At 37.7% G+C, this 24219-nt stretch overlaps 1 protein-coding gene across 1 annotated transcript; it reads left to right on the plus strand.

Moving 5' to 3' along the window:
• The first annotated feature begins 11775 nt into the window (after positions 1–11775).
• LOC116033113 lies at positions 11776–21948 on the plus strand. Its single transcript, XM_031275867.1, has 5 exons — positions 11776–11832; positions 12361–12434; positions 13650–13722; positions 17673–18810; positions 21869–21948. The coding sequence occupies exons 1-5, from the start codon at positions 11776–11778 to the stop codon at positions 21946–21948; spliced, it is 1422 nt and encodes a 473-aa protein (XP_031131727.1).
• Positions 21949–24219: the final 2271 nt, after the last annotated feature.

Consider the following 24219-nt stretch of genomic DNA (forward strand, 5'->3'; position numbering starts at 1 on the left):
CCAAAAATTAGTGGATCAATTGTTGGTCCCAAGGGGATGGGGTACAAGTCTAGAGGGGGGGGTGAATAGACTTGTATAAGATTTTGCAAATCTTTTCGACCTCTCGTGTGTATTGAACTCAGGATGTTTAGGTTTGATACCTCACGAGGTGAAGACAAAGTTTTATGCGCAGCGGAAAAGTTATCCCCTTTTAGTTAGCACGAGTTTGAGTTAGTTCGAGAGGTGTGTTTATATGCAGTGCAATCGAGAGGTTAGCAAGAGATAAATACAGAAAGTAAATGCGAGAGAGATTTTTAAGTGGTTCGGCCAACCCGCCTACTTCCACTCTTCTTCCAGAAACTCCCTGGAAGGATTGCACTAAAAACTTCCCTTTTTAGTACAATATCGAGCGCTTGAGCTTTGATCACGAAGCCCGCCTCAAGCCTCAGGTTTTTCNCCCAGCAGCACAAGCCAGTATAGATTTCCAGCAACAGAGTTTCTATAATCGCAGCAACGTCCCAGATGAATACATTCAAAATATAATTTTCATATCACAAAATCATACATATATTTATATACCAAAAATTAGTGGATCAATTGTTGGTCCCAAGGGGATGGGGTACAAGTCTAGAGGGGGGGGTGAATAGACTTGTATAAGATTTTGCAAATCTTTTCGACCTCTCGTGTGTATTGAACTCAGGATGTTTAGGTTTGATACCTCACGAGGTGAAGACAAAGTTTTATGCGCAGCGGAAAAGTTATCCCCTTTTAGTTAGCACGAGTTTGAGTTAGTTCGAGAGGTGTGTTTATATGCAGTGCAATCGAGAGGTTAGCAAGAGATAAATACAGAAAGTAAATGCGAGAGAGATTTTTAAGTGGTTCGGCCAACCCGCCTACTTCCACTCTTCTTCCAGAAACTCCCTGGAAGGATTGCACTAAAAACTTCCCTTTTTAGTACAATATCGAGCGCTTGAGCTTTGATCACGAAGCCCGCCTCAAGCCTCAGGATCTTCACTAGACAGCTGCCAGGTTACTCCGCCTCTTCTTGCTTAATCCAAAGCAAGGACTTTTGGTTGTCACAGTTGAGTGTAACAAACTCCAATCTGACCAAAAGCTATCGTTGAATCAATTTCGATGTAGAGCAGCTTCGGTCACCTTCTAGATATGTGGCAGTTTAAGCTATGTAACTCTCTCAAACACTAAGATGTGTTTTTCTCGCTGTATTGAATATCTGGACGATATTCCAAATTGAATGCTTGCACTTGAATGTTTGAATCAGACACCTCTTTAGAATTTCGAATCAACCAACCCTTTTTTTTTCACTGTGTCTTCACGTCCTTATATATGAGAGTTTGAGGAATAATTCCGTTGGAGGGAAAATTATTCCGTTTGAAATCTGTCTCCCATGCCGATCATGGGTCTTGCGTATTTTCAGCATTTTTCATGGAGTGGTGGTCTTGTAACTTGAACCTTTTGTCTGGTAGTGAATATTCTATATTTCACTTTCTTGAGTCCATGCTCCACTTTCGTCTTTTGGTAAAAGTTACTCTTTTTATATTCCCATCATTCCTTGTTTGTGGGGAATCAGACCACTTCAGCATTGGTGTACCTTTTGACCGTTTGTGGTGGAAATCTGATGTGTCATCCATTTCCGTCCATTTTGAAAATTCAGCACTTCTTCATTATTCTATCTCCATGATATTCTTCTTCTCCAAACTTTAAGTATGCTTCCTGACCGTCATTCAGCATTACTGGAGAAGTGTCAGTTTATCGAGACCAAGGTTGATGTCTCGATTGTTTGATGTCTCGAACCCAAGCATCGAGAGGTCTACCTCTCGAACTCTGCTTATGTCTCGAGACTTAGTTGATGTCTCGCAGACCCTTATTCCTCCAGAGTTGTCCCGTGCCTTCTTCTGATTTGTCTATAGGATTACAACACGAGACTTCTAAGATGTTCAAACAAATTTACCTTGAGCTTAAATATTTTCCGAGTTGAGCTCAAAGTTACCCGGTTGTATTTTCGCTCTTGGTTTACTTGTCGAACTTACAGTGTTTTGCCTATGTATCGAGACTTGGGGATTTCTACTTAACAGTTGGTATCATCAAAACCTATTACATGATGTTCCTAACATCAATTAAGCTTATAAACAAGATTTTAGACCAAAGATTGTACCCAAAAATACACATTTCATATTTAGTTGTAAAAGAAGGGCAAAATAGATTTGGGCATCCATGAATCCTTACCTCCATAGTTAAAGCTCCAAAAATCCATCTCTTAATCTTGTCTTCTACACCACCATAACACCAAACCCTTTCCTCAAACCACAACAAACCCACACAAAATAACATCACAATCCATCCTAATGAGCTAACAAAGGAAAGTAATGGAGAAGAGAAAAGGAAGCTTACCAAGTCTTGGACCTACGGTTATGGAGGAAGAAGATGAATCTTGAAGAAGATATTGAGAGTGAGAAAGAGACACACGAGAGAGAGATATATACATGAGAGAGAGATGAATGTTGGATATGAGCTAATCACAATACATACATTATATATATATATATACATATATATATATATACACACACATATACACATATATATAAATGATCATGGCTCTAGAAAATTCTAATTTTTCATAATTGGGTTANACCAAGCCCGCCTCAAGCCTCAGGATCTTCACTAGACAGCTGCCAGGTTACTCCGCCTCTTCTTGCTTAATCCAAAGCAAGGACTTTTGGTTGTCACAGTTGAGTGTAACAAACTCCAATCTGACCAAAAGCTATCGTTGAATCAATTTCGATGTAGAGCAGCTTCGGTCACCTTCTAGATATGTGGCAGTTTAAGCTATGTAACTCTCTCAAACACTAAGATGTGTTTTTCTCGCTGTATTGAATATCTGGACGATATTCCAAATTGAATGCTTGCACTTGAATGTTTGAATCAGACACCTCTTTAGAATTTCGAATCAACCAACCCTTTTTTTTTCACTGTGTCTTCACGTCCTTATATATGAGAGTTTGAGGAATAATTCCGTTGGAGGGAAAATTATTCCGTTTGAAATCTGTCTCCCATGCCGATCATGGGTCTTGCGTATTTTCAGCATTTTTCATGGAGTGGTGGTCTTGTAACTTGAACCTTTTGTCTGGTAGTGAATATTCTATATTTCACTTTCTTGAGTCCATGCTCCACTTTCGTCTTTTGGTAAAAGTTACTCTTTTTATATTCCCATCATTCCTTGTTTGTGGGGAATCAGACCACTTCAGCATTGGTGTACCTTTTGACCGTTTGTGGTGGAAATCTGATGTGTCATCCATTTCCGTCCATTTTGAAAATTCAGCACTTCTTCATTATTCTATCTCCATGATATTCTTCTTCTCCAAACTTTAAGTATGCTTCCTGACCGTCATTCAGCATTACTGGAGAAGTGTCAGTTTATCGAGACCAAGGTTGATGTCTCGATTGTTTGATGTCTCGAACCCAAGCATCGAGAGGTCTACCTCTCGAACTCTGCTTATGTCTCGAGACTTAGTTGATGTCTCGCAGACCCTTATTCCTCCAGAGTTGTCCCGTGCCTTCTTCTGATTTGTCTATAGGATTACAACACGAGACTTCTAAGATGTTCAAACAAATTTACCTTGAGCTTAAATATTTTCCGAGTTGAGCTCAAAGTTACCCGGTTGTATTTTCGCTCTTGGTTTACTTGTCGAACTTACAGTGTTTTGCCTATGTATCGAGACTTGGGGATTTCTACTTAACAGTTGGTATCATCAAAACCTATTACATGATGTTCCTAACATCAATTAAGCTTATAAACAAGATTTTAGACCAAAGATTGTACCCAAAAATACACATTTCATATTTAGTTGTAAAAGAAGGGCAAAATAGATTTGGGCATCCATGAATCCTTACCTCCATAGTTAAAGCTCCAAAAATCCATCTCTTAATCTTGTCTTCTACACCACCATAACACCAAACCCTTTCCTCAAACCACAACAAACCCACACAAAATAACATCACAATCCATCCTAATGAGCTAACAAAGGAAAGTAATGGAGAAGAGAAAAGGAAGCTTACCAAGTCTTGGACCTACGGTTATGGAGGAAGAAGATGAATCTTGAAGAAGATATTGAGAGTGAGAAAGAGACACACGAGAGAGAGATATATACATGAGAGAGAGATGAATGTTGGATATGAGCTAATCACAATACATACATTATATATATATATATACATATATATATATATACACACACATATACACATATATATAAATGATCATGGCTCTAGAAAATTCTAATTTTTCATAATTGGGTTATGGGCTAAAAATTGGGCTTAGAAATATTTTGGGCTCAAGCAAGACATTGGAGTTAGGAAGAATAATTACTTGGGCTTAGAAAGTTTGATAGTTATAAAAATAATGTTGGCAGGCTCCTCTCAGATAGATTTTGAATAGAAAATTTTTTGATCATAAAATAATTTATTTAAAGCCCAAAACAAAATAAATAGTTTTAATAGTATTTTAATAATATTTGAAACTAAAAATATTTATCGTTGAAAAATGAATTTTATTTTCTAGAGTATTTGTATTAAAATAATATCGTTTATTTGGAGAAATTTTACAGGGTATTACACTCAACCCCCCTTAAAAGAAGCTTCGTCCCCGAAGCTAAAACCATTTTGAGGATAGGAAGTTGAATCAAACGAGAGCGACAGTTAATAAGGACTGCTTGATCATAAGAAACTTGACTTTATAAAGGAAGAATAATGAGAGATTAAATTTTGAACTCAGAAATAATACTAGTCAAGAGTAGTATCAAGAGTATCAAGGCTACGACCTTGGAAATTAGTTTATCACCTTACACATTATTATTTTGAGTGGCAAACGCAAACGAAGTTTGAATAATAGAAGAGATTTTAGAAAGAGGATATCCGCTACATGGGAAACAAATAACTTAGCCTCAAAAAGGAAATAATGAACTTGAATTCAAATTAAAAGATAGTACTCAATAGAATAGGGTACTTCCCTTTAGCTCTTGCTTACTACCAATTCCACTTTCAAAAACCACAAGTTTCAAACACTTTCCTCAAGACTTGAACATTCAAAGTACTTGCGCATACAAGGTTGTCCAAATCCGTTCCTTACTCTTACTCAAAAAGTTAAACACATTGGCCCAACATCCAAACTCCATTACACTTAAAATCATTCAAGTCTTCTTTTCTAGTCAAACTCAAGTCCTTAATTAAATCACCTGATTACCAAAGAAATGTCAGTTACCTCCTCAAAGAGATGCACACCCTTAGGGTTCAAGAACTACACTTACAAGTTCATAGCCACGCTTGATATTAGGCATGAGGTCAACAACGCGAGGGAATCGATAAAATTCTCACTCTTTGGCCATAGATACCATTTATCTGTTAACGACATTGTAGTTGCTTTGAGATTTCATGACCAAGCCAAGGTATCCATGCGTTACTTTAATGAGTTTAAATCTGATTTTGACACAGAGAGAGATGCTGCAAATTATTGGGGCTGGATCACAAATGGACGACTGTATCACTCATGCAACCTGAAGGCTAAGCACATCACGAAAAACTACCTTAAAGCTATTAGGTTAGCATTGGCTGTAAATCTCTCCAGGAGAAAGACAAATCTGAACAAGACCTATCGGCAAGATCTCTTTTATATGTGGAGTATGGAGAACCGAGTGAATGTGAACATGGGAGCTCAAGTGAAGACATGGCTTCAATCCCAGACAAGGCAGAAGGTACAAGCTGAAATTTAGACTACCTGAGTCTGGGTCTTAGAGTTTATAAGTGGCTCCCAATTTTTGAACCTAGTTGCTAGATTCATTGGATGACACTTAACAACAATTTGACCTAGTGCAGAGATAAGATCAATATGCGCTGTAATGCAGTAATGAATATGAAAATTCTAAAGCAGTAAAGACACTAGCAATTGTTAACCCAGTTCGGAACCTCAGTTCCTACATCTGGGGGGCATCACTCTGATTGCCCAACTCTTCATTGATCAACACTATGAAATGTACCACCGATTACAGTCGTGTGTCACATGGTTACTCTAGAAACTCATCACAGGCTCCATTCTAGAGTTCAACCTTGAAGAGTTGACAAGAACTTGATCTTCTGATCTTCTTGAATTGAGGCTCCCCTCAATAGTTGCACGAACGGCTTTCAGAGTGAATACTTGCCCACTTAACTTCACGGGGAAGATGTATCTTGAATCAAAGGTAAGCTTTGTCAAGATTTCTTGTAATCATGTACATGGAACTTCTTGTCCAGATCTTTAGAGTAATTTTCGCCAAACCATCACAATAAAAGTTGTCTCATATTTATCCTATATGAATCTGAAAAGCGGTTGAAGCTTCAGTAACCAACTCTGAACATCTTTTATGCTCTTGTGCAGATACTCGTTCAGTAAGTTGTCTTCAGAGTCTTCCAAGCCTTCTGAACTACTTCTTGTACTAAACTACTGCAAGACTAAAACATCTTGACAAACTTGTTTTTGAACTATCTTCTGAACTAAATATATTGTCATAATCTTGGTACAACCCAGGGAGTTTCTATTTTAAGAAAACTTTGCTTAACATGGTAACTTTCACAGTTTGCGAATTCAAGGCCATGTATATCAAGTGGGGAGGTGATGATGCACCAGCTGAAGGAGTTGCAGGCAGTAGCGATGAGGAAGAAGAGGACGAGCCACAGGAGCAGGATGAGCAGAATGTACAAGAGCAGGGAGAGCCTAGTGCACAGCACGAGGGGCCTACTATGATGGAATGGGAATCTACTCAGTCTTTCCATAGACAGTTCCATGAAGAGCAAATGGCTTACATGCGTTCCCACAGTATGTGGCAGGAAGAACAATATACATCACCGTATGCGCGTCAGGATAGGCAGGATGAAGAGATTCTCCGCACGCGGAGAGTGGTCGAGCAGAATGCACGTATGATTCATGAGCTACAGGCTCAATTTGCTAAGTAGTTCCACCCGCCATCCTTTTGTGATCACTGATGATAGATTCCACACCCAACAGCAAGTGAGAAACAATGAAGAATTCCCTAAAACATTATTCTTGAAATTGAGTTGATCAATGATGACCCATGAGAAACAATAGGTTCCCTATGCGTGGGGTTCCGCCTTTTATTTTGCATTTAATTTCCTTTATGCTTTTTATTGCTTTTGCATTACTTGCTTTATTTTCATGCATTTCATATTTGTTAAGATATTTAAATGCTTTTACTGTTTCGCATTTATTTTCTTTACATAGTTATTTCTATTTTATGAGTATTATGCGTTTATCTAGTTTGTAGTTATTTTGCTTTATTACGTTTACAATAGCCTATCAAGTCTATAATAATTGAATAGCTTTCCTAATTTCTATTATATTTCCAGTTTTAACCTTTGAGCATATGCTTTGATAACGAAGGCCGACCGATGTTGGAAGCTAAAGTGTGGAAAAAGGGATGCATACTTGGTTTAACCTCTTATCCCTTTTCTATTTTATGCCCCGTTTCAAATTCAAAGTGTGGAAATTGTTTATACAGCTTTGCATGTATTTTATGTTCAAAAGATGAGCGTACCATGTTATTTTGTCGTTAAGGATAAGTTTAGTGTACCCTATATCCCAGTACAAATTTCAGAGTGTGGAAAGGGATTTTGTTTGTAATGTTTATTTAAACCAATTTTCCTTTATCCCATGACTCCGAGGTAACATCGAGAACGATGTTCAATTTAAACTGTGGAAAGGACGCACTGTGTGATTAATCTGTTTGCTTAAGTTGGTCTCTTAACCATGATAAACGGGTGTGTTTGCAAAATTGGAGAGCGAGTTATTGTTTGTGATATCTAGAGAGAATTTTGACTAGATGCCAATAAATTTTTTATTCTTGAAATATCTTTGGGAGTTACTTTTCACACCCATGAGAGTGTTTAGAGCCAAATAAGTTTATATTCCTGCTTGCTTGCATGATGTTCACCTCTTATTTAGGTAGGACCTTAGTCAAGGATCTCTTGAAGTGAGAGTGTGCACTTTTTAATTTGAGAAAGATAGATTAAGCGAGGCCCGGAATTGAACTAATTTTGGTAGGGCATGGGGCAAAAGGTGAGCCTATTAGTGAGCTTAGAGTGAAAAATCCATTAATCCCAAGAAAAAGGCATGAGGGGTTGTATGGAGAAATAGTAGAAAAGGCAAAAGGCAAAAGGCCAATCCTAGAAATAAAAATTGAGGAAAGCCATCTCGCTGGGTTGTGTTCAACCATAGTCTTCAGAAAAGAAAAAGCTATACCTGGAGTCGGTTGTCCACGTAAAATGTTCCTAGGAGATGAGAAAATAGAGAGGAGGTGAGCCGCTTCACTAGGATTCGGTCACCCATTGCACTGTCTTCGAAAAAGCATGGAGCTCCATGTGAAGTCGGGTTGCTCGTTGGCGTTACCCTAGCAAGTGAGAAGAAAGAGAGACAGCCCCAAGCCATTGGCGGTGAGTGGTCCATGTCCCTACCCTCACTTATCTTACTCATTGGGCTTTGGCGTTAGGACGGAAGGATTGATTAACTAGTGTACATCGTTCCCACTAGTGGGATCGGCTAGAGGCCCTAATTAAATGAGAGGAGAATTCGAAATTGGGTTGCATGCTTGCGCGTGGTGTGAGAAGTGTGTTCCCCTTTATAATTGTTTATCTACGAAGGGTTTTTGCTTCCCGGAAATATTCCTTGAGTTGTATGGCATCTGACCAACATTCTTTGTAGATAACACAAAAGATTTTCCCCTCTTTGATAGTCTTAAAACTCGTATTTTTTATTGACCAAGAGTTCCATATTGAATGAGCTTAGTATCTTGGAAACTTATGTGCTTAGAAGTGAATTGTCTTGCTTGAGGGCAAGTAAGAAGTAAAGTGTGGAAACTTGATAAGCTCCCAAGATACCTATATATTTGGATATAAATAGGGGTAATCTTATAGCATTTCAGTATCCTTATATGACTAATTTTAAGATATTATGTGCCTTAATTCATTAACCACACGCATAGCTATCCTTGGTGTATTTTGAGACATTCCACAGGTCCCGAGAGCCGTTAGGAACGAGAAACGAGCAAAATGAGCAAATCGAGAAAGACATGAGCCCTGGAGGACCTAAGATGATGCATTCACGCGTGAATGACACGTGGACGCATTATAGTACGCGTCCACGAGGCCATTCAAGCGTGAAGGCCACGTGAACGAGACACTACGGAGAAATTATTTTAGGGCAAATTTTGGGAGGCTAATTTTCTTAGTTTTCCATATTTTTAGAGTTTTTAGAAGTTCCCAAATTTCCATTCTTAGATTAGGTTTTACATTTTCCCTTGTAGATGAAGGATTGAAGCTTGGATTGAAGACTACATTTCATTTACTAGGTGATATCTATTTGAATCTTATTTCTATTTTACATATCTTGTTCTTGAATTGAATTAGTTTATGAGCTTAAATCTATGATTATGTTTGGTTAGTTCTATGTAGAGATTGAGTTGTGTGAATCTATGTTGCTAGTGTGAAGATCCTATTTCTTATTGTGGATTTGATTGCTTTGATGTTGGAAGATCTATTCTTGTATATTGATTGTTGGTTTGATTAGATCTTGTATAGATTTGACCAATCTATTGAGAGATTGAGACCTTGACTCTATCAAGGTATTGATTTGAGTTGAGTTGAAGCTTTTTGCAATCTTAGATCCTATGGAATTCCATGATTGGAAATAGTAGGAAAGTGTGTAGCCTAGGTGTTTGATAAAATGTCTCTTAGGGCTTTTGGTTGCCAAATGGTACTCCTAAGCCTAAGAAGCCCTAGTACACAAAGGTGAAAAAGGACTAAGATGACACACTCTGGAATAGCCAACACAATTGCATCATTAGACCACTACTTGTGACACATGATGAAGCAGCATAGACAAGCACAATTCATTCCCTTATTATCTTATTCCTTATTTCTTACTCCGTATTTCTTATCACTTATTACCTTGATTTTAGTTACCTCTTGCTCACTTACATTTCATACATGACATTCACCACTTTCACCACACTCACACGTCTCATCACACGTTCATTCGATTGAAAGCAATAGCATAGACCAACCTCCACGTCCCTCCTTTGAGACCAACACTCGGGGAGTTTAAACTTTTCGTTTTATCAGTACCACATCCACGTTACATATATACCTCACTCACCCTATGCATCCAAAGCATTGTCAGTCCCTTAGGCTTTTGGTTACCTAAAAGTACTCCAAACCAAAGGCATGCCTAGTAGACCGAGAGGAGAAAGGCAATAACAAAGCTTCTCAAGAGTAGCAACCAATGCAATTCAATCCACCTAGATCCTAAGTAGAACCACGATGCATCATATCTAATTAGGAACTCATTCCTAGCTTCCTTTTACTTGATTTCAAATACTATTCTTTGCAAACTTGTTGTAACCCCCCAAAATCAACTAATTTTTTTTCATTTCCACCAAATGACTAAGTAATTCTTAAAACAAAATTTAGAATGCAAAAACTTTTCTACTTAATTGAGTGTATTACCGACACACTTAGGCAACTAACAAACCCAAGTGCTAAGGCTAAACCTGTGATACCCCGTATTTTCCCTACAATTATTTTTAAATATTTAAAAATAAGGGTTTAGTTCCTTACCATTAATTATTTTAGTAAAATAATTATAAAGCTAATTATTTTGAAATGGGTTCTAGATAAACTATTTTTATATATTACTATTTTACAATCAAAACACACTAAGCCCATAATCTATATGATTCTTATTATAGGGCTATGGACCCAATAAATGATCCTAAGCTCAATTATGATTATAATATAGCTAGTATTGATCCAAATAGCCTAACCCAAGAGTCTAGCCCATTTTCCAAATATGGGCAAATTATTGTGTGGAACATGGTACACACAGCTATGTGTATCATAATCAAATGTACATTTTTAATGTACTGAATGTACATTATTTTTGTACTGAATGTACATTATTTTTATACTATAAAAATAATGTACATTCAGTACACAAATAATGTACATCCCCTAAATATAATGTATGTTATTTTTATACTGAATGTACATTATTTTTATATTGAATGTGCATTATTTAATAGTATGGTACACACAGCTGTGTGGACCATGATCCACACAATAATGATTGCGAAATATGAATCACTACCCAAATTGGCAACCTAACCTACTAAAAATAGATGTTATAGAGGAATTTCCATCAGCAGCCAACAACCCCATCAATCCCCTCTATTCCTCTATTTTCACCCTCCATCTCTTTCGACCATCGACCGGTGGCAACGACAACAAAGAAGGATCGCGGTGGCGGCGATGAGCTTCAAGCTTCATTCTCTCCTTCTCTTGCCTTCTCGTTCCCATCATCAGTGAGCACGGCGGCTACGGGCAGCAAGGTGGCCGGAACAGCTCCTCCCTCCCTTCTTGGTGAGCTTCGAAACCGAGCAGCAATGGCGGTAGAAGCTGGCATGCGCGATCGGCGGCTGTAACTCCAACCAGTAGGACTTCGGCGAGATCAATAATACACGATGGGAGTCCTCTGTTTCCGGTAAAGCTGAGCGACGGCGGAGCAGGGCAGCGGCGACGGTCTTCAACTCTAGCAGCGAAGCTTCCCTCCGGTCTTCCTTCTCTCGGTCGACGGCGACAGCATGAGTTCTCGGCGATGCAGCAGCAGTGTTGGGCGGTGGTTGATGGTGACGATCTCCCTCGTTCCTCTCCTCGGCCATGCGGTGATGCGTAGCTGTGATGCTCGTTAGTAGCGGCAATGGCGGCAGTTCCCCTTCTCCGTTCTTCTTTCCAGTGGTGAGCTGCGTCGGCGAGTTTAGTAGCAGGCAGCGTGGGATAGAGATGCTATCTAGGTAATGGATCCAAAGCCTATATAATCCTTGATTATATTATAACCATTAGATCAATCCTGGGAGTATGGTGGTGCTTATCGTTAATCATGATTAGTGTAGTTGTTTATGATAGCTTGAGTATGGATTATAATTAAGTACGTAATTAGCACTCATGATAGTAACTAGCATATAATAGTTCAGATTAAGGAAATCTTCTTAGGTTATGGGTTGTTAGGATAATCATGACTTATTATTTAATGATTGGATCATTGGGTTATTACTATTATTATTAGCATCATTAGTATTATTATTATTTGGTAATCATACCCTTAGGATTAATTATAGTCCAGTAATTCTAGTTGATAAGGGTTGAGCCTAATTAGTGATTAATTATGGACCGTGGGCGATAACTATGATGGGCTAAATAGGAACTTGATGTCATTATTAGTATTCGTAATCATTAAGTGATGGTATTGACCTGATTAATTCTCAGGTTCAAGATTATGGACTTGCTTTTGAGATGAGCTTAGAGTTGGTGATTGCTTTTGGATTAATACGCTTCAAAAGGTAATCTTCCATGTTACACTAAACCTATTTTCACTCATGAATCTATGAATATTACTTTGGTGTTTGGAATCCTGTGAATTTCTTGTTGTATTAGCCTTTGTTTTGATGATCTGTGAACCTATCTTGTGGATTATTGGACTTGTGTTCATTATCCTTTCATTGTGATGAGTATGAGTAATTGTTGTTATGGATTCCATGTATTATTTGACCTTTATGATGTGTAATCTGAGTAATCTGAGCATATTTCGTATTTTGGAAGTGATTATCGTGTATTCTGTTTTGATTCGATGTAATCTGGGTGGGAGTTGTTCTTGCGGAAGTGAGTGGCAGTATAATGTGTCCCGCCAATCCCTTCCTCATGAACATGGCGGTGTAGTGCGGCGGTGTGGTGTGATCCGTGGATCTCCTCCGCGACCTTCATGCGGACCAGTCCAGCGAACTGCTGTGTTCCGCCGAGTTGTTCCGTTAGTGCATTTTCCTAGTTCTGTTCCAGTGTTGTTTCGTGGGTTTTGACTCTGTTGTTTCATCTTTAATTCTGGAATGTGTCTTGCATCTATTGTTGAGGGTTCCACCTTGATTCTTGAGTATTGATTCATGATCTTTGGTCATTTATCTTGATTTGTTTAGCTAGTATTGTTGGTTTATTCATTGGTTGTTATTCTGAGTATGTACTGTGTTCATATTCTGAGATGAACACTGTTGGTGGAGTGATTCCTTTGGGGAATGAATCTGAGTCTGGTATGTGGAGACCTGAGTCCTTGTGAGTATATTTTGGCTTGTTGAATCTTTAATAACCTTGGGAAGTGGTTGGTGGAATTATGGTTGTTTGTGGATGGTGTTATGAGAGGAGTTGTATGGGCATTGTATGCCTCTGTGATTGGGCATTGTATGCCTCTGTGATAGGGTATTGTATGCCTCTGTGGTTGGGCTTTGTGCCTCTGTGGTATGGGCTTAGTGCCTCTATCGTAATGGGCTTTTATGCCTCTGTGCGGTGATATCTGTGTGGTGATATCTATGTGGTGATATCTATGAGGTGATGTCTGGAGGGTTGGTATTGTGGTTTGGATCTTATCCTTGGTGTTGTGGTTGGTTGGTTCCTTGTGGTTATTAGGTTGAGCTCCTATCTCAGTTGGTATCTTACTATAGACTTGTTGTTCCTTGGTATTGCGGTTTGGTTGGTTCCTTTGTGATTATTCTGTTGGATTTATGATTCAGTTGGTATCTCGTTATAGACTCGTTGTCTTGTATATTCGTTATTGGATATTGGATTCATTTGGAAGAGTCTTTGGTTTGTAACTTATTCAGCTTGTTGTTGAGTCATCTAATTTAAATAAAGAATAGTTTCGTTGGTGCGTACATTCTATACGTGTGTGTAAACCTATTTACAAACCATATTATACTATGTATTTTCTCACGAGTGTGAGTAGTTGATTACTTAGCATTCTTTTGCTAATGTTTTCTTAAACTGTTTTCCAGGTATGGAGTAGTCTGAGCCGAGAGTGCGATAAAGATAGATCTCCTATGTGCTATGCTTAGACTAGTGATTTCTTTAGACATTTGGGCATGTGTGCCTTAGTTATGGATTCTGTATTGACTTTTACAGTTGCCTTTACTTTTGATTTTAACTTTATGGATTTTAGCATGTGCATCTAGTGTTGGATTTTTTAGATGTGGCATGACACCCGTTAAGTTTTAAATGCTTCCGCTTTGTTATGATGTTAGTCCTGAGATTGCTAGCTTTTATGTTAAGTTTATGTCTATCTCAGCGTGAAAAAGTTGGGGGTGTCACAAAACCACAAAACAATCCAAAGTAAAAAATCTAAAATTCATAATCCTTAGGGAAAAACATTATCCCTTATTCAAATTTATCTAAGTCCGAAAGAGATAAAAGTAACTATTACGCAAACTCCTTCAAATCATGCTAACGCTCTCGTCCAGATCAATCCTTCATTCACTTCCTGCTATGCCAAGCAAAGCAAAATAACAAAAACATAAAAGAAAGAGGGGTTAGCAAAGCTTGCTAAGTAAGGGACTGCTTTGACCACAAAACAATATTTATAAAAGAATAGGGTACTTTACATTTTCAAATTACTTAGCCACAAGGCTTACTTACAAAACATTGTCCAATTCTTCAAAATTCAACTTTGTGTCATACCTTGCACCTTTTGAAATAAATTTAAGTTTGAAATAAAAGCCACAAGGCTCATAATCAAAAACCCTTTCAAAAATCTTTCTCTTTCAAATACTTGCATTCAAATACAAGCTTCCAAGTTACAGTAAATCATATTTTCAAACCTCAATATCATTTGTAATTCATTCATAATCGTAAGAGAAAGATTTGCATATGGAAGAACACAATCATATAAATGGGACAGGGTCCTTTACCATTAGGTCCTAGTGAACAGAACCACACTGAACACTCCTCAAATTTTCCATTTCCAATGGAAAGTGGACTCTAAAGTCTAACCATAAGTGTGCACACTCCCAAGTTGTGGATTCCAAGCCTCACCGGGAACCCGAATCCACTTTGACCCGACCCAAATTCAAAGTGGACCCCACATATATTTGTACCACAATATAGCCACTAAAATTCCATTTTATGCTATTTTTTCAAACAATTATTTGTCCAGAGAATATCAACGCTCTACGGTTAACCAACAATCACTCAACTGATTATCCCATTACTCCCAGGTGAATTTTTCTCTAATATAGTTATACTTACTGAATATCAAAATATAAGTGTACCTCAAGATCTTACAATAACTAACCGACAAGTAATTAAATTAATGATAAATAATGCAATTCAAATTATCTACATATTGCATTTATACACTTATTTTAGAACACTGAATTTTTGTGATATTTGTTGCATGCAAGGAAGACTCATACTATAGTTTATTTGTCGATTCTTATATGTTATAAATCATAATATCATAAGAAACAGATACTTTGATGAAATATGAAGCATGAGTAGTCCGCCAATCGACCATTTAGGACATCGCATTTCAAAAGTTTGGATGAGCATCATTCCATAAAGCCATACACTCCATTTGGTAATCTGGAGTGAAGTTTGGATTAACAATTTAGATATATGATTCATATATTCTGATATATTTTTGTTTATTGCTTGATGCCAGTATGATAATTTGAATTTTGAGAGCATAGAAACATGCTTATATGCTTGAATTGTCTTACCTCAAAGTTACTACCCACTATCACACAATGCTTTATTTTGTATGAATGATAGACGCCAAAAGTACCTAATTATCTAGAACTTATTAAGCTGATTTCTTGCCAAAACCAAGTTTTAGAGAATGCAATTATGTGTTTACATGTTATTTTACTAACAAATTGCAAATGAGTTCTGTGTGAAGTGTTTTGAAGAATTCCCACAGGAATGAAGGCTGAAATCAACCGAAAGAGAGCATAAACCATTGAGAAGAAAAAATTGATCCACATGGAGCACGCGAAAACCAAACCGAAAACAACAAAAAGAAACGAAAACGAAGGAACCACGCCCACGAGCCTCACCACGTGTGTGAGCTGGCGTAGAAATATTCCAGTAACCGTCCACGCCAGTCCACACGCGTGTGGCAGGCGTGGGACAGCACCAGAAACCTGCGCAATGTTTTAGTATTTAAGGGACATTTCAGCTAGGTTTAGAGAGTCTTTTATCAAATTTTTCATTCTACATTTTTTAGGTTAGGGTTAGATAGGATTAGGGAGAGGAGGAGCTCCTTGGAGAAGAGATTTTGGATCTCCATAGCTTTGAGGTCTCTTGGGTAAATTCTTTCATCAAAGATTTGTTTCCTCTTTGGATTTCTCTTGCTTTTCCTTTTTCCTTAAAGTTATTTGCTTTTTGTCTTGATCTTGTAGATATGCTTTTCTATTTCAATGCTTTGATGTTGTTAAAGCCTATGAGAGGCTAATCCCTAGGATAGGGGCAAGATTGAATGGAGATTTGGTATTTATGATCTAATTTGATGAATGAGTTTGATTTCCTTGGGGAATGTTGAAATTGTGTGTATGTTTTGTATGACCTTGTTAGTTCGAGGGCCCCGATCTCTTCAAGAGCTTAGGATCATCTCTTTTGCAAGATACCGCAAAGAGAGGTAGCCCACTACCCACATCTCCCGCTCTCAATCTGAGAAGATGAGATCCGGAGGGAACTTGTAGACAAAGTGTTTGATAAAATTCACCAACCGACTGAGGATTGGGAGCTTGAGTGTGACGCCACTCAGGACAATGTTCCAAGCTTCTTCAACCATAACTCGATGGAAATCAATACTCTACCACATGCTCCAAACCAATCTCCACGATACTCTAGCCCCCATCCGCTTTTATTTACCTTTACTTACCTTCAATCTTATCAATCTTTGCACCCTTACACCTTCAACCCCACAATTTCTATATGTGTGACCTCACCGTTATCTAAACAACTCGAGATAGGAAATCCGTATATTCTCCAATTTGCCATCCGCGAGAGACACGACACTCGGGGAGTTTATGACTATTCGTTTTAACATCCTCCATATCACACATCCACCTCACCACATACTCACAACCCTTGTCAAAATGGCGCCGTTACCGGGGATGGCAAATGGTGAATTTAAAGTTTTACTATCTTAAATTGTTTGGATAACTTGTTTACTTCATTTTCTTTTGTTTTGATTTTTATTGCTATCTACATCTTCGCACCCAACCACACACTACTTGAGCTAATATGTGAAAGGAGCTACCTCTTGTGCTCCGATTCTTTGCCTGAAAATTTGATTGTAGGAATTCTTTGATATAATCATGGATCCACCTCCGCCTAATGATCAAGCTTACCATAGCTACATACCATACGGAAGAAATCCCTACTATCCTTCACAACCCCAACCTCCATACCCACCGCCTCAATACTATCATAACTACCATTTTCCTTACCCACCGTCTTTTCCATACTCAATACCTCCACCACCAATTTATTATCATGAACAAGCTTACGTAACTCAGCACTTTCAACCCCCAAGATGCCCTACTCACGAGATACCTCCTTATTACCCTCCAACGCACTTCGACGAGCCAAACCATCCAAATTCTGAAATTTTTGCGAGCTGTGACCCAACCACGAGATCCACACGCGTGTGTGCCGGCATGGGAGCTCACTGGAATAATTCCACGGCGAGTCACACGCATGGTGAGGACGTGGACAGAGCCGATGCATATGCCTATTCTTCTACTTCCCTTGAACAGCCTCTTTCCCCTGAAAATAACCAAACCACCCTCGAGCAACGCTTAAATGATTTCATCCGAGAAACGAGGGAGGAGAATGCCAGACTTAAAGAAACCATCACTAAAGAGATGCTGGGAGAAATTCAAGAACTTCGCCACGAAACACTTTCACCGCTTCAAACGGTTAAGAGCACACTCGCGAAGATTATGGAAATGATCCAATCCCAGGGAGAAACAGATGTGAATGTCGTAACACTGAGAAGCGGGAGAGCACTTCCAGAAGTTGTTCCACCTCTGCCGCAATCTATTCCGACAGAAGAACCAAGGATGGACAATAAAGAGACCACCAACTCGACGCAAGTCGAACGAGCACTTGAAGAACTTAGAAGCGAAGAAATACAACCACAACCCTCTCGGAAAGGGAAAGAAATCATGCAAGAACCACCACCTGTGCCGAAAGCAAAACTTCCATTCCCTCAGAGATTCCGCACTGATATCGACAACGCCAAGTACGATAAGTTCTTACAAATGCTACGCCAATTACACATTGATATGCCATTCATCGATGCATTAGGAGAAATGCCGAGGTATGCCAAATTTCTTAAAGATCTTTTGTCTAACAAGAAAAGACTGTCTGAAACTGCTACTGTTGTGTTAGGAGAAGAATGTTCTGCTATATTACGTAAGGATGTGCCCCGGAAGTTAAAAGATCTGGGTAGCTTTACTATCCCTTGTAATATAGGAGGAACGACTTTTAATAGAGCCTTGGCAGACTTAGGTGCTAGCATTAATCTAATGCCCTTTGCCCTATATCGAAAACTGAATTTAGGAACTCTTAAGCCTACACGCATGTACATTCAGTTAGCTGACCGATCCACCAAATACCCCAGGGGTATAGTGGAAGATATTTTAGTACGAGTCGATAAATTCATTTTTCCAGTGGAATTTGTGATTTTAGATATGGACCCAGATGTGGAGATTCCTCTCATCTTGGGCAGACCTTTCTTGGCGACCGCTAGAGCTTTAATAGATGTGGGGGAAGGCAAACTCGTTATCCGTGTAGGAGACGAATCCGCCAGCTTCGACGTAACCAAAATCATGAAGTATCCTCTAGATGGGGATGAATGCTTTTTCGTTGACTATGTGCATGAAGCTATAGGTTGGAAGATGACTGACTTGAAAGGGATTAATCCGGCCATTTGCACACATAAAATTCTATTGGAAGAAGGATCCAAACCTGTGGCACAATCGCAGCGTCAACTTAACCCGAACACATTCGAAGTCGTGAAAAACGAGGTGATCAAACTTATGGATGTCGGAATGATCTACCCTATTTCGGACAGCACATGTGTAATACCCCATAAAATTTGTATTATTTTAATACAAATACTCTCAAAAATAAAATTTATTTTTCAACAATAAATATTATTAGTTCAAATACTATTAAAACCAATTATTTTGTTTAAGGCTAAAAAAAAATTAATTTATGATCCAAAAATTTCTTATCCAAAATCTATTTGAGATAAGCCTGCTAACATCATTTTTATCATTTTTATAATTGTCAAAGTCTAGAGCCCAAATATATCTTATATTCCAAAGCCTAATAATCTTTAATGAGTCCAAATCTCTAACCCATATCTTGAATCCTAAAATTTAATAATTACAATTTTGACCCTAAAATAATCCTAACTATATAAATGGCCCAATCCTCTTTTTCCTCCATATTTCTCTCTTCATTTTCGTAGCCCTCAGGCTCTCTCTCTCTCTCTCTCTCTCTCTCTCTCTCTCGTGCGTTTCTCTCTCTCTCAAGATTTCTTCTTCTTCCTCAAGACTTGGTAAGCTTCCCTTCTTCTTCTCCATTTCTTTTCTTTTGATAGTTTATTAAGGTTGATTGTGATGTTGTTTCGATGTGGGTTTTGGTTTGATTTGAGAATGGGTGGGCTAGGGTTGTTGAATCCGAGAAGGAGGAAGAATGGGTGTGAAAGAAGAGCTTAGGGATGGATTTTTGTTTGAGGGAGATGACAATAAAGGTAAGTTTTCATGGATGCCCAAATTTAATTTTGTCCTATCTTGTGTGTTCTAATCTATGAAGTCTATGTATATGTGTATCTAAATATTTATGTTTTGGGGTTGTTAATGGCTCAAAGCTTGGACATATGTGTGTATATACATTACTAGTAATTCAAATCTTGGAAAATATGATGTTGCCTCCCTCCCTGTTTCTACAATTCTGGCGTGAAATTGAAGTATGTATGTTTCTGCAATTGTGGCGTGAAGTTGAGGTTAGAATGTTTTAATTATAGCCTTTGAGTCATATATATATTATCATTCCTTAATAAATTGAGTTCCTTCCAATTAAGCTACTATAACACCTTTGAAATTACTTTGATTTAATAAATTATTATATAAAATGTTTTAGAGTTGTGTACTTATAAATTATTATTTTGAAAAGGGTTTATACTTTACATATTTCTTAGTGTGATAAACTTAGTATGTATAATTGAAAATATTATTTACTTCGAGAAAATATGTGGCTTGAAAGCATATGTACCTAAAATTATGTATAATTATACCATTTTAAGAAAATGGTTTACATTTTGGGAAATTTATGTTTCGTGAGATATTCTTGTATTTTATTATTATAAGCTCAATAGAGACTCTTTTTTTTTAGAAAGCTAATATTTGGTAATCTACGATTAATATATGTAAAAATGTATTATTTTAGAGCATATATATATCTATTTTTGGAGGGTAAAGACTATGTTGGAAAATATATATGTTTCTTACGTGGAGGATAAATATTATTGTGGAGATAAACTCTATTTTGAAAGAGTGTGGATATTGATGAGTTATATATACCCCTATGGTATTTTGAAAACTATATTTGAATAGCCTATGGGCAATAGAAATATTTATGAAAACCTATTTTGAAAGACTATTATTATTTGGAGGAATTATATATATATAAATTGTACTTATTTTGGAGGTTTATCCCTTTTTGTGTGAATTGTGATGTGGGCTGAGGCCCTATGATGGAATTAAACCTGGTAGAAATCATCCCGGGTTAGTATTTGAGGGGTAACCTGGTAGAAATAATCCTGGGTTACTAGGACTGGTTTACTACACGCTAGGCTTGGAATCCCAGTTAGGGGGTGTGCACAGTTAAGGTAGTGGTCCTGTTTCCACCTGTGGTAAAGTGGGGGTTGTGTTGTGTTCAGTAGAGGGTTGCTGTTCACTTAGGGCTTCACTGATATGATGTCCCTGCCCCACTATTGTGATATTGAGATTGTGATTGGTTATGATTGGGATACCTCCACTTATTTATTATGATATAATGATAATTGAGAAATATGACTTGAATTCCTATATCTATGATTATTTGTATATATATGTTTTGAGAATGACTTTCGAGAAAGTCTATGCTTTGAGATGAGTAAAACTATATGAGACTATAAGTTCCTCCATATCTATATTATGTTGTGAAAATGCTAGGAAAGATGAGTTTTGTATTTCTCCAAACTTATATTATACATGTAGAATGTATTGGAAATAATCATTGGAAAGGTTATGTTCTTGAAATGAATATTTGATGCAAAAATATTTTATTGAGAAATATTATTTTATGGATCCTCCATACCTATGCATATTTTGAAAATGTTTTGAGAGAGTATTCTGCCTTGAAAGTCAATTGATATTTATACTATATTTTGAGTATAATGAACCGTGGTTATGATACCTTGATATATATAACGCTATTATTTTAAAATCTATTATCTATTACCTTATATGAATATGAAAGTATTGTTCGGTAAAGTATAGTGTGGTTGTCGAGTAAAATATTTTGGAGAAAAGCTATAAACCTTATTGTGGGAAAATCTCATGTTTTGGAACATTTAGAATCTCCTCCCTTATCTTGAAAATCCCTTCATTTAGTCTAGTATTGACTTAAAGTATTTGAAAACCTTTACATTGGAAGTTTTCTTACTTAATGAGTTGTGTTCCCAAAATACTTCTTAAACTCTTTTGAAAATACTCTTACAAGGTCTTTGGCTATATATTTTCTAAAAGACGGTTTCTTTAAGTATCAAAACCTATTTACAAAGTATACTTATTTTCTAACTAAAAATGAACATCTTTTACAGGGCAAACTGCAAAGTGAACCTTACTTAGCATTTTTATGCTAATGTTGTTTGTGTTTGGAAATCTTGTTGTTTCAGGACTGGGTGTAAAGCGATTCGTTCTGAGAGCGCGACATAGAATTAGTACCCTTGAAGAAATTCTGGGCATAATGGTTTAGTTTAGAATCCAAATTGTTATATTATATTGATTTGTATATTAATAGTGAATGATTGTATTATGGATTGTAGTTAGAACCTTTATAGCTTGTGCGTTTGGGTTTAGTGATTTGACCCGAGCGTGGCGTGACACCCCATTGGTTTAGAGTTTGAATTCGCTTCCGCATTTATTTTCAGTATAATTAGTAAGAAAGATTATTTATTTATGTTTAATCCTGTATTGGAAAATTGGGGGTGTTACAACATGGGTCAGCCCAACTCATGTGGTACCAAAAAAATGAGGAATCACAGTCACTGAGAATGATAACAAGGAATTGATTCCTACAAGAAAGATAACTGGATGGAGAGTCTGTATTGACTATAGAAAGCTCAACGAAGCCACCCGTAAAGACCACTTTCCGTTACCATTCGAAGATCAAATGATTAAGAAAGTAAGTGGATATGGTTACTACTGCTTCTTAGACGGAATGAGTGGATAGTTTCAAATTCCAGTAGCCTTGGAGGATCAAGAGAAAACAACATTCACTTGTCCGTTTGGTACATTTGCTTACAGGAGAATGCCATTTGGTCTCTGTAACGCCCCTACCACCTTTATGCGTTGCATGTTGGCTATTTTTGAAGATTTCATTGGTGATTTTATGGAAGTTTTCATGGACGATTTCACAATTTTTGGAGAAACTTTTGAACAATGCCTTGGAAATTTGGAAAAGGTTTTGGAACGATGCCAGCAAATGAATTTGGCATTATCATGGGAAAAATGTTATTACATGGTCACAGAAGGAATTGTGCTTAGACATAAAATTTCGAAGAAGGGAATTGAGGTCAATAGAGCTAAAACAGCAATCATTGAAACCTTACCACCACCGCACAATGTGACATCCCTGAGAAGTTTCTTAGGACATGTGGGATTCTATAGAAGATTTATTAAAGACTTCTCGAAAATTGCAAGACCGTTGACCAGACTGTTGGAAAAAGACGCAGTGTTTGAATTAAATGAGGACGCAATGAAAGCATTCCAGAATTTAAAGGATGCCATGGTACATACTCCAATCCTTGTAGGACCAAAATGGGATCAACCCTTTGAGTTGATGTGTAACGCGAGCAATTTCGCTGTTGGAGTTGTGCTAGGGCAGAAAAATGACAAGAAACTTCAGTGCTAGTCGAATGTTGACGAAGCCACAGCAAGCCTACACCACAACCGAGAAAGAACTGTTTGCAATCGTGTTTGCGTTAGATAAGTTTAGATCATATCTCTTAATGTCAAAGGTCGTTATTCACACCGATCACGCAGCTATAAGATTCTCATGTCTAAACCTGAAGCAAAGCCAAGACTGATCAGATGGATTCTTCTATTGCAAGAGTTTGATGTGACTATTGTGGACCGAAAAGGAGTTGAAAACAGTGCAGCAGATCATCTGTCAAGGTTAGAGAATGAAAAAGGACAAGATATGACTAGAGATGTTAATGAATGTTTTCTTGAAGAAAAATTGATGGGCCTCTATCTCACACCCTGGTACGCTGATCTGGCCAACTACCTGGTCGGAAAGGAATTACCAGAGTTCTTGGATACACATGCCAAAAGAAAACTAATAGCAGAATCTCGATTCTATTTCTGGGACGAGCCATACCTATTTAAAGTCTGTGCTGATCAAATAATTCGGCATTGTGTAACAGAGGCTGAAGGACATGAAATTCAAGGAGAATGCCATCGAATAGGCCATCATTCGACAAATAGGACTGCAAGAAAAGTACTTAAAGCAGGATTCTATTGGCCCTCAATATTTAGGGACGCTCAAATTTGCGTAAGAAATTGTGACAGATGTCAACGAACTGGGAACATCACTGGGAGAGATGAGATGCCACAGAATTACATACTGGCTTGCGAGATTTTCGATATATGGGGATTAGACTTTGCAGGACCATTTCCAGATTCCAAAGGTTTCAAATATATCCTTATAGCAGTGGATTACGTATCCAAGTGAGTTGAAGCAGAAGCACTTCGGAACAATGATGCCAGGAGCGTAACCAGATTTTTAAAGAAACTGTTCACAAGATTTGGAGTGCTACGGATTGTCATTAGCGATAGGGAAACACACTTCCGGAATGTGCCCATGTGGAGATTACTTCAAAAGCAAGGCATACAACATCGGGGAGGAGTCCCGTATCACCCTCAGACCACCGGGCAAGTTGAAAATGCAAATAGAGATATCAAGGCCATATTGGAAAAGACAGTGGCTCGGCGTAGAAAAGATTGGGTTGACAAACTCAATGAC

The sequence above is a fragment of the Ipomoea triloba genome, chromosome 10 (genome assembly GCF_003576645.1).
Source record: "Ipomoea triloba cultivar NCNSP0323 chromosome 10, ASM357664v1".
In the NCBI taxonomy this organism is placed as follows: domain Eukaryota; kingdom Viridiplantae; phylum Streptophyta; class Magnoliopsida; order Solanales; family Convolvulaceae; genus Ipomoea; species Ipomoea triloba.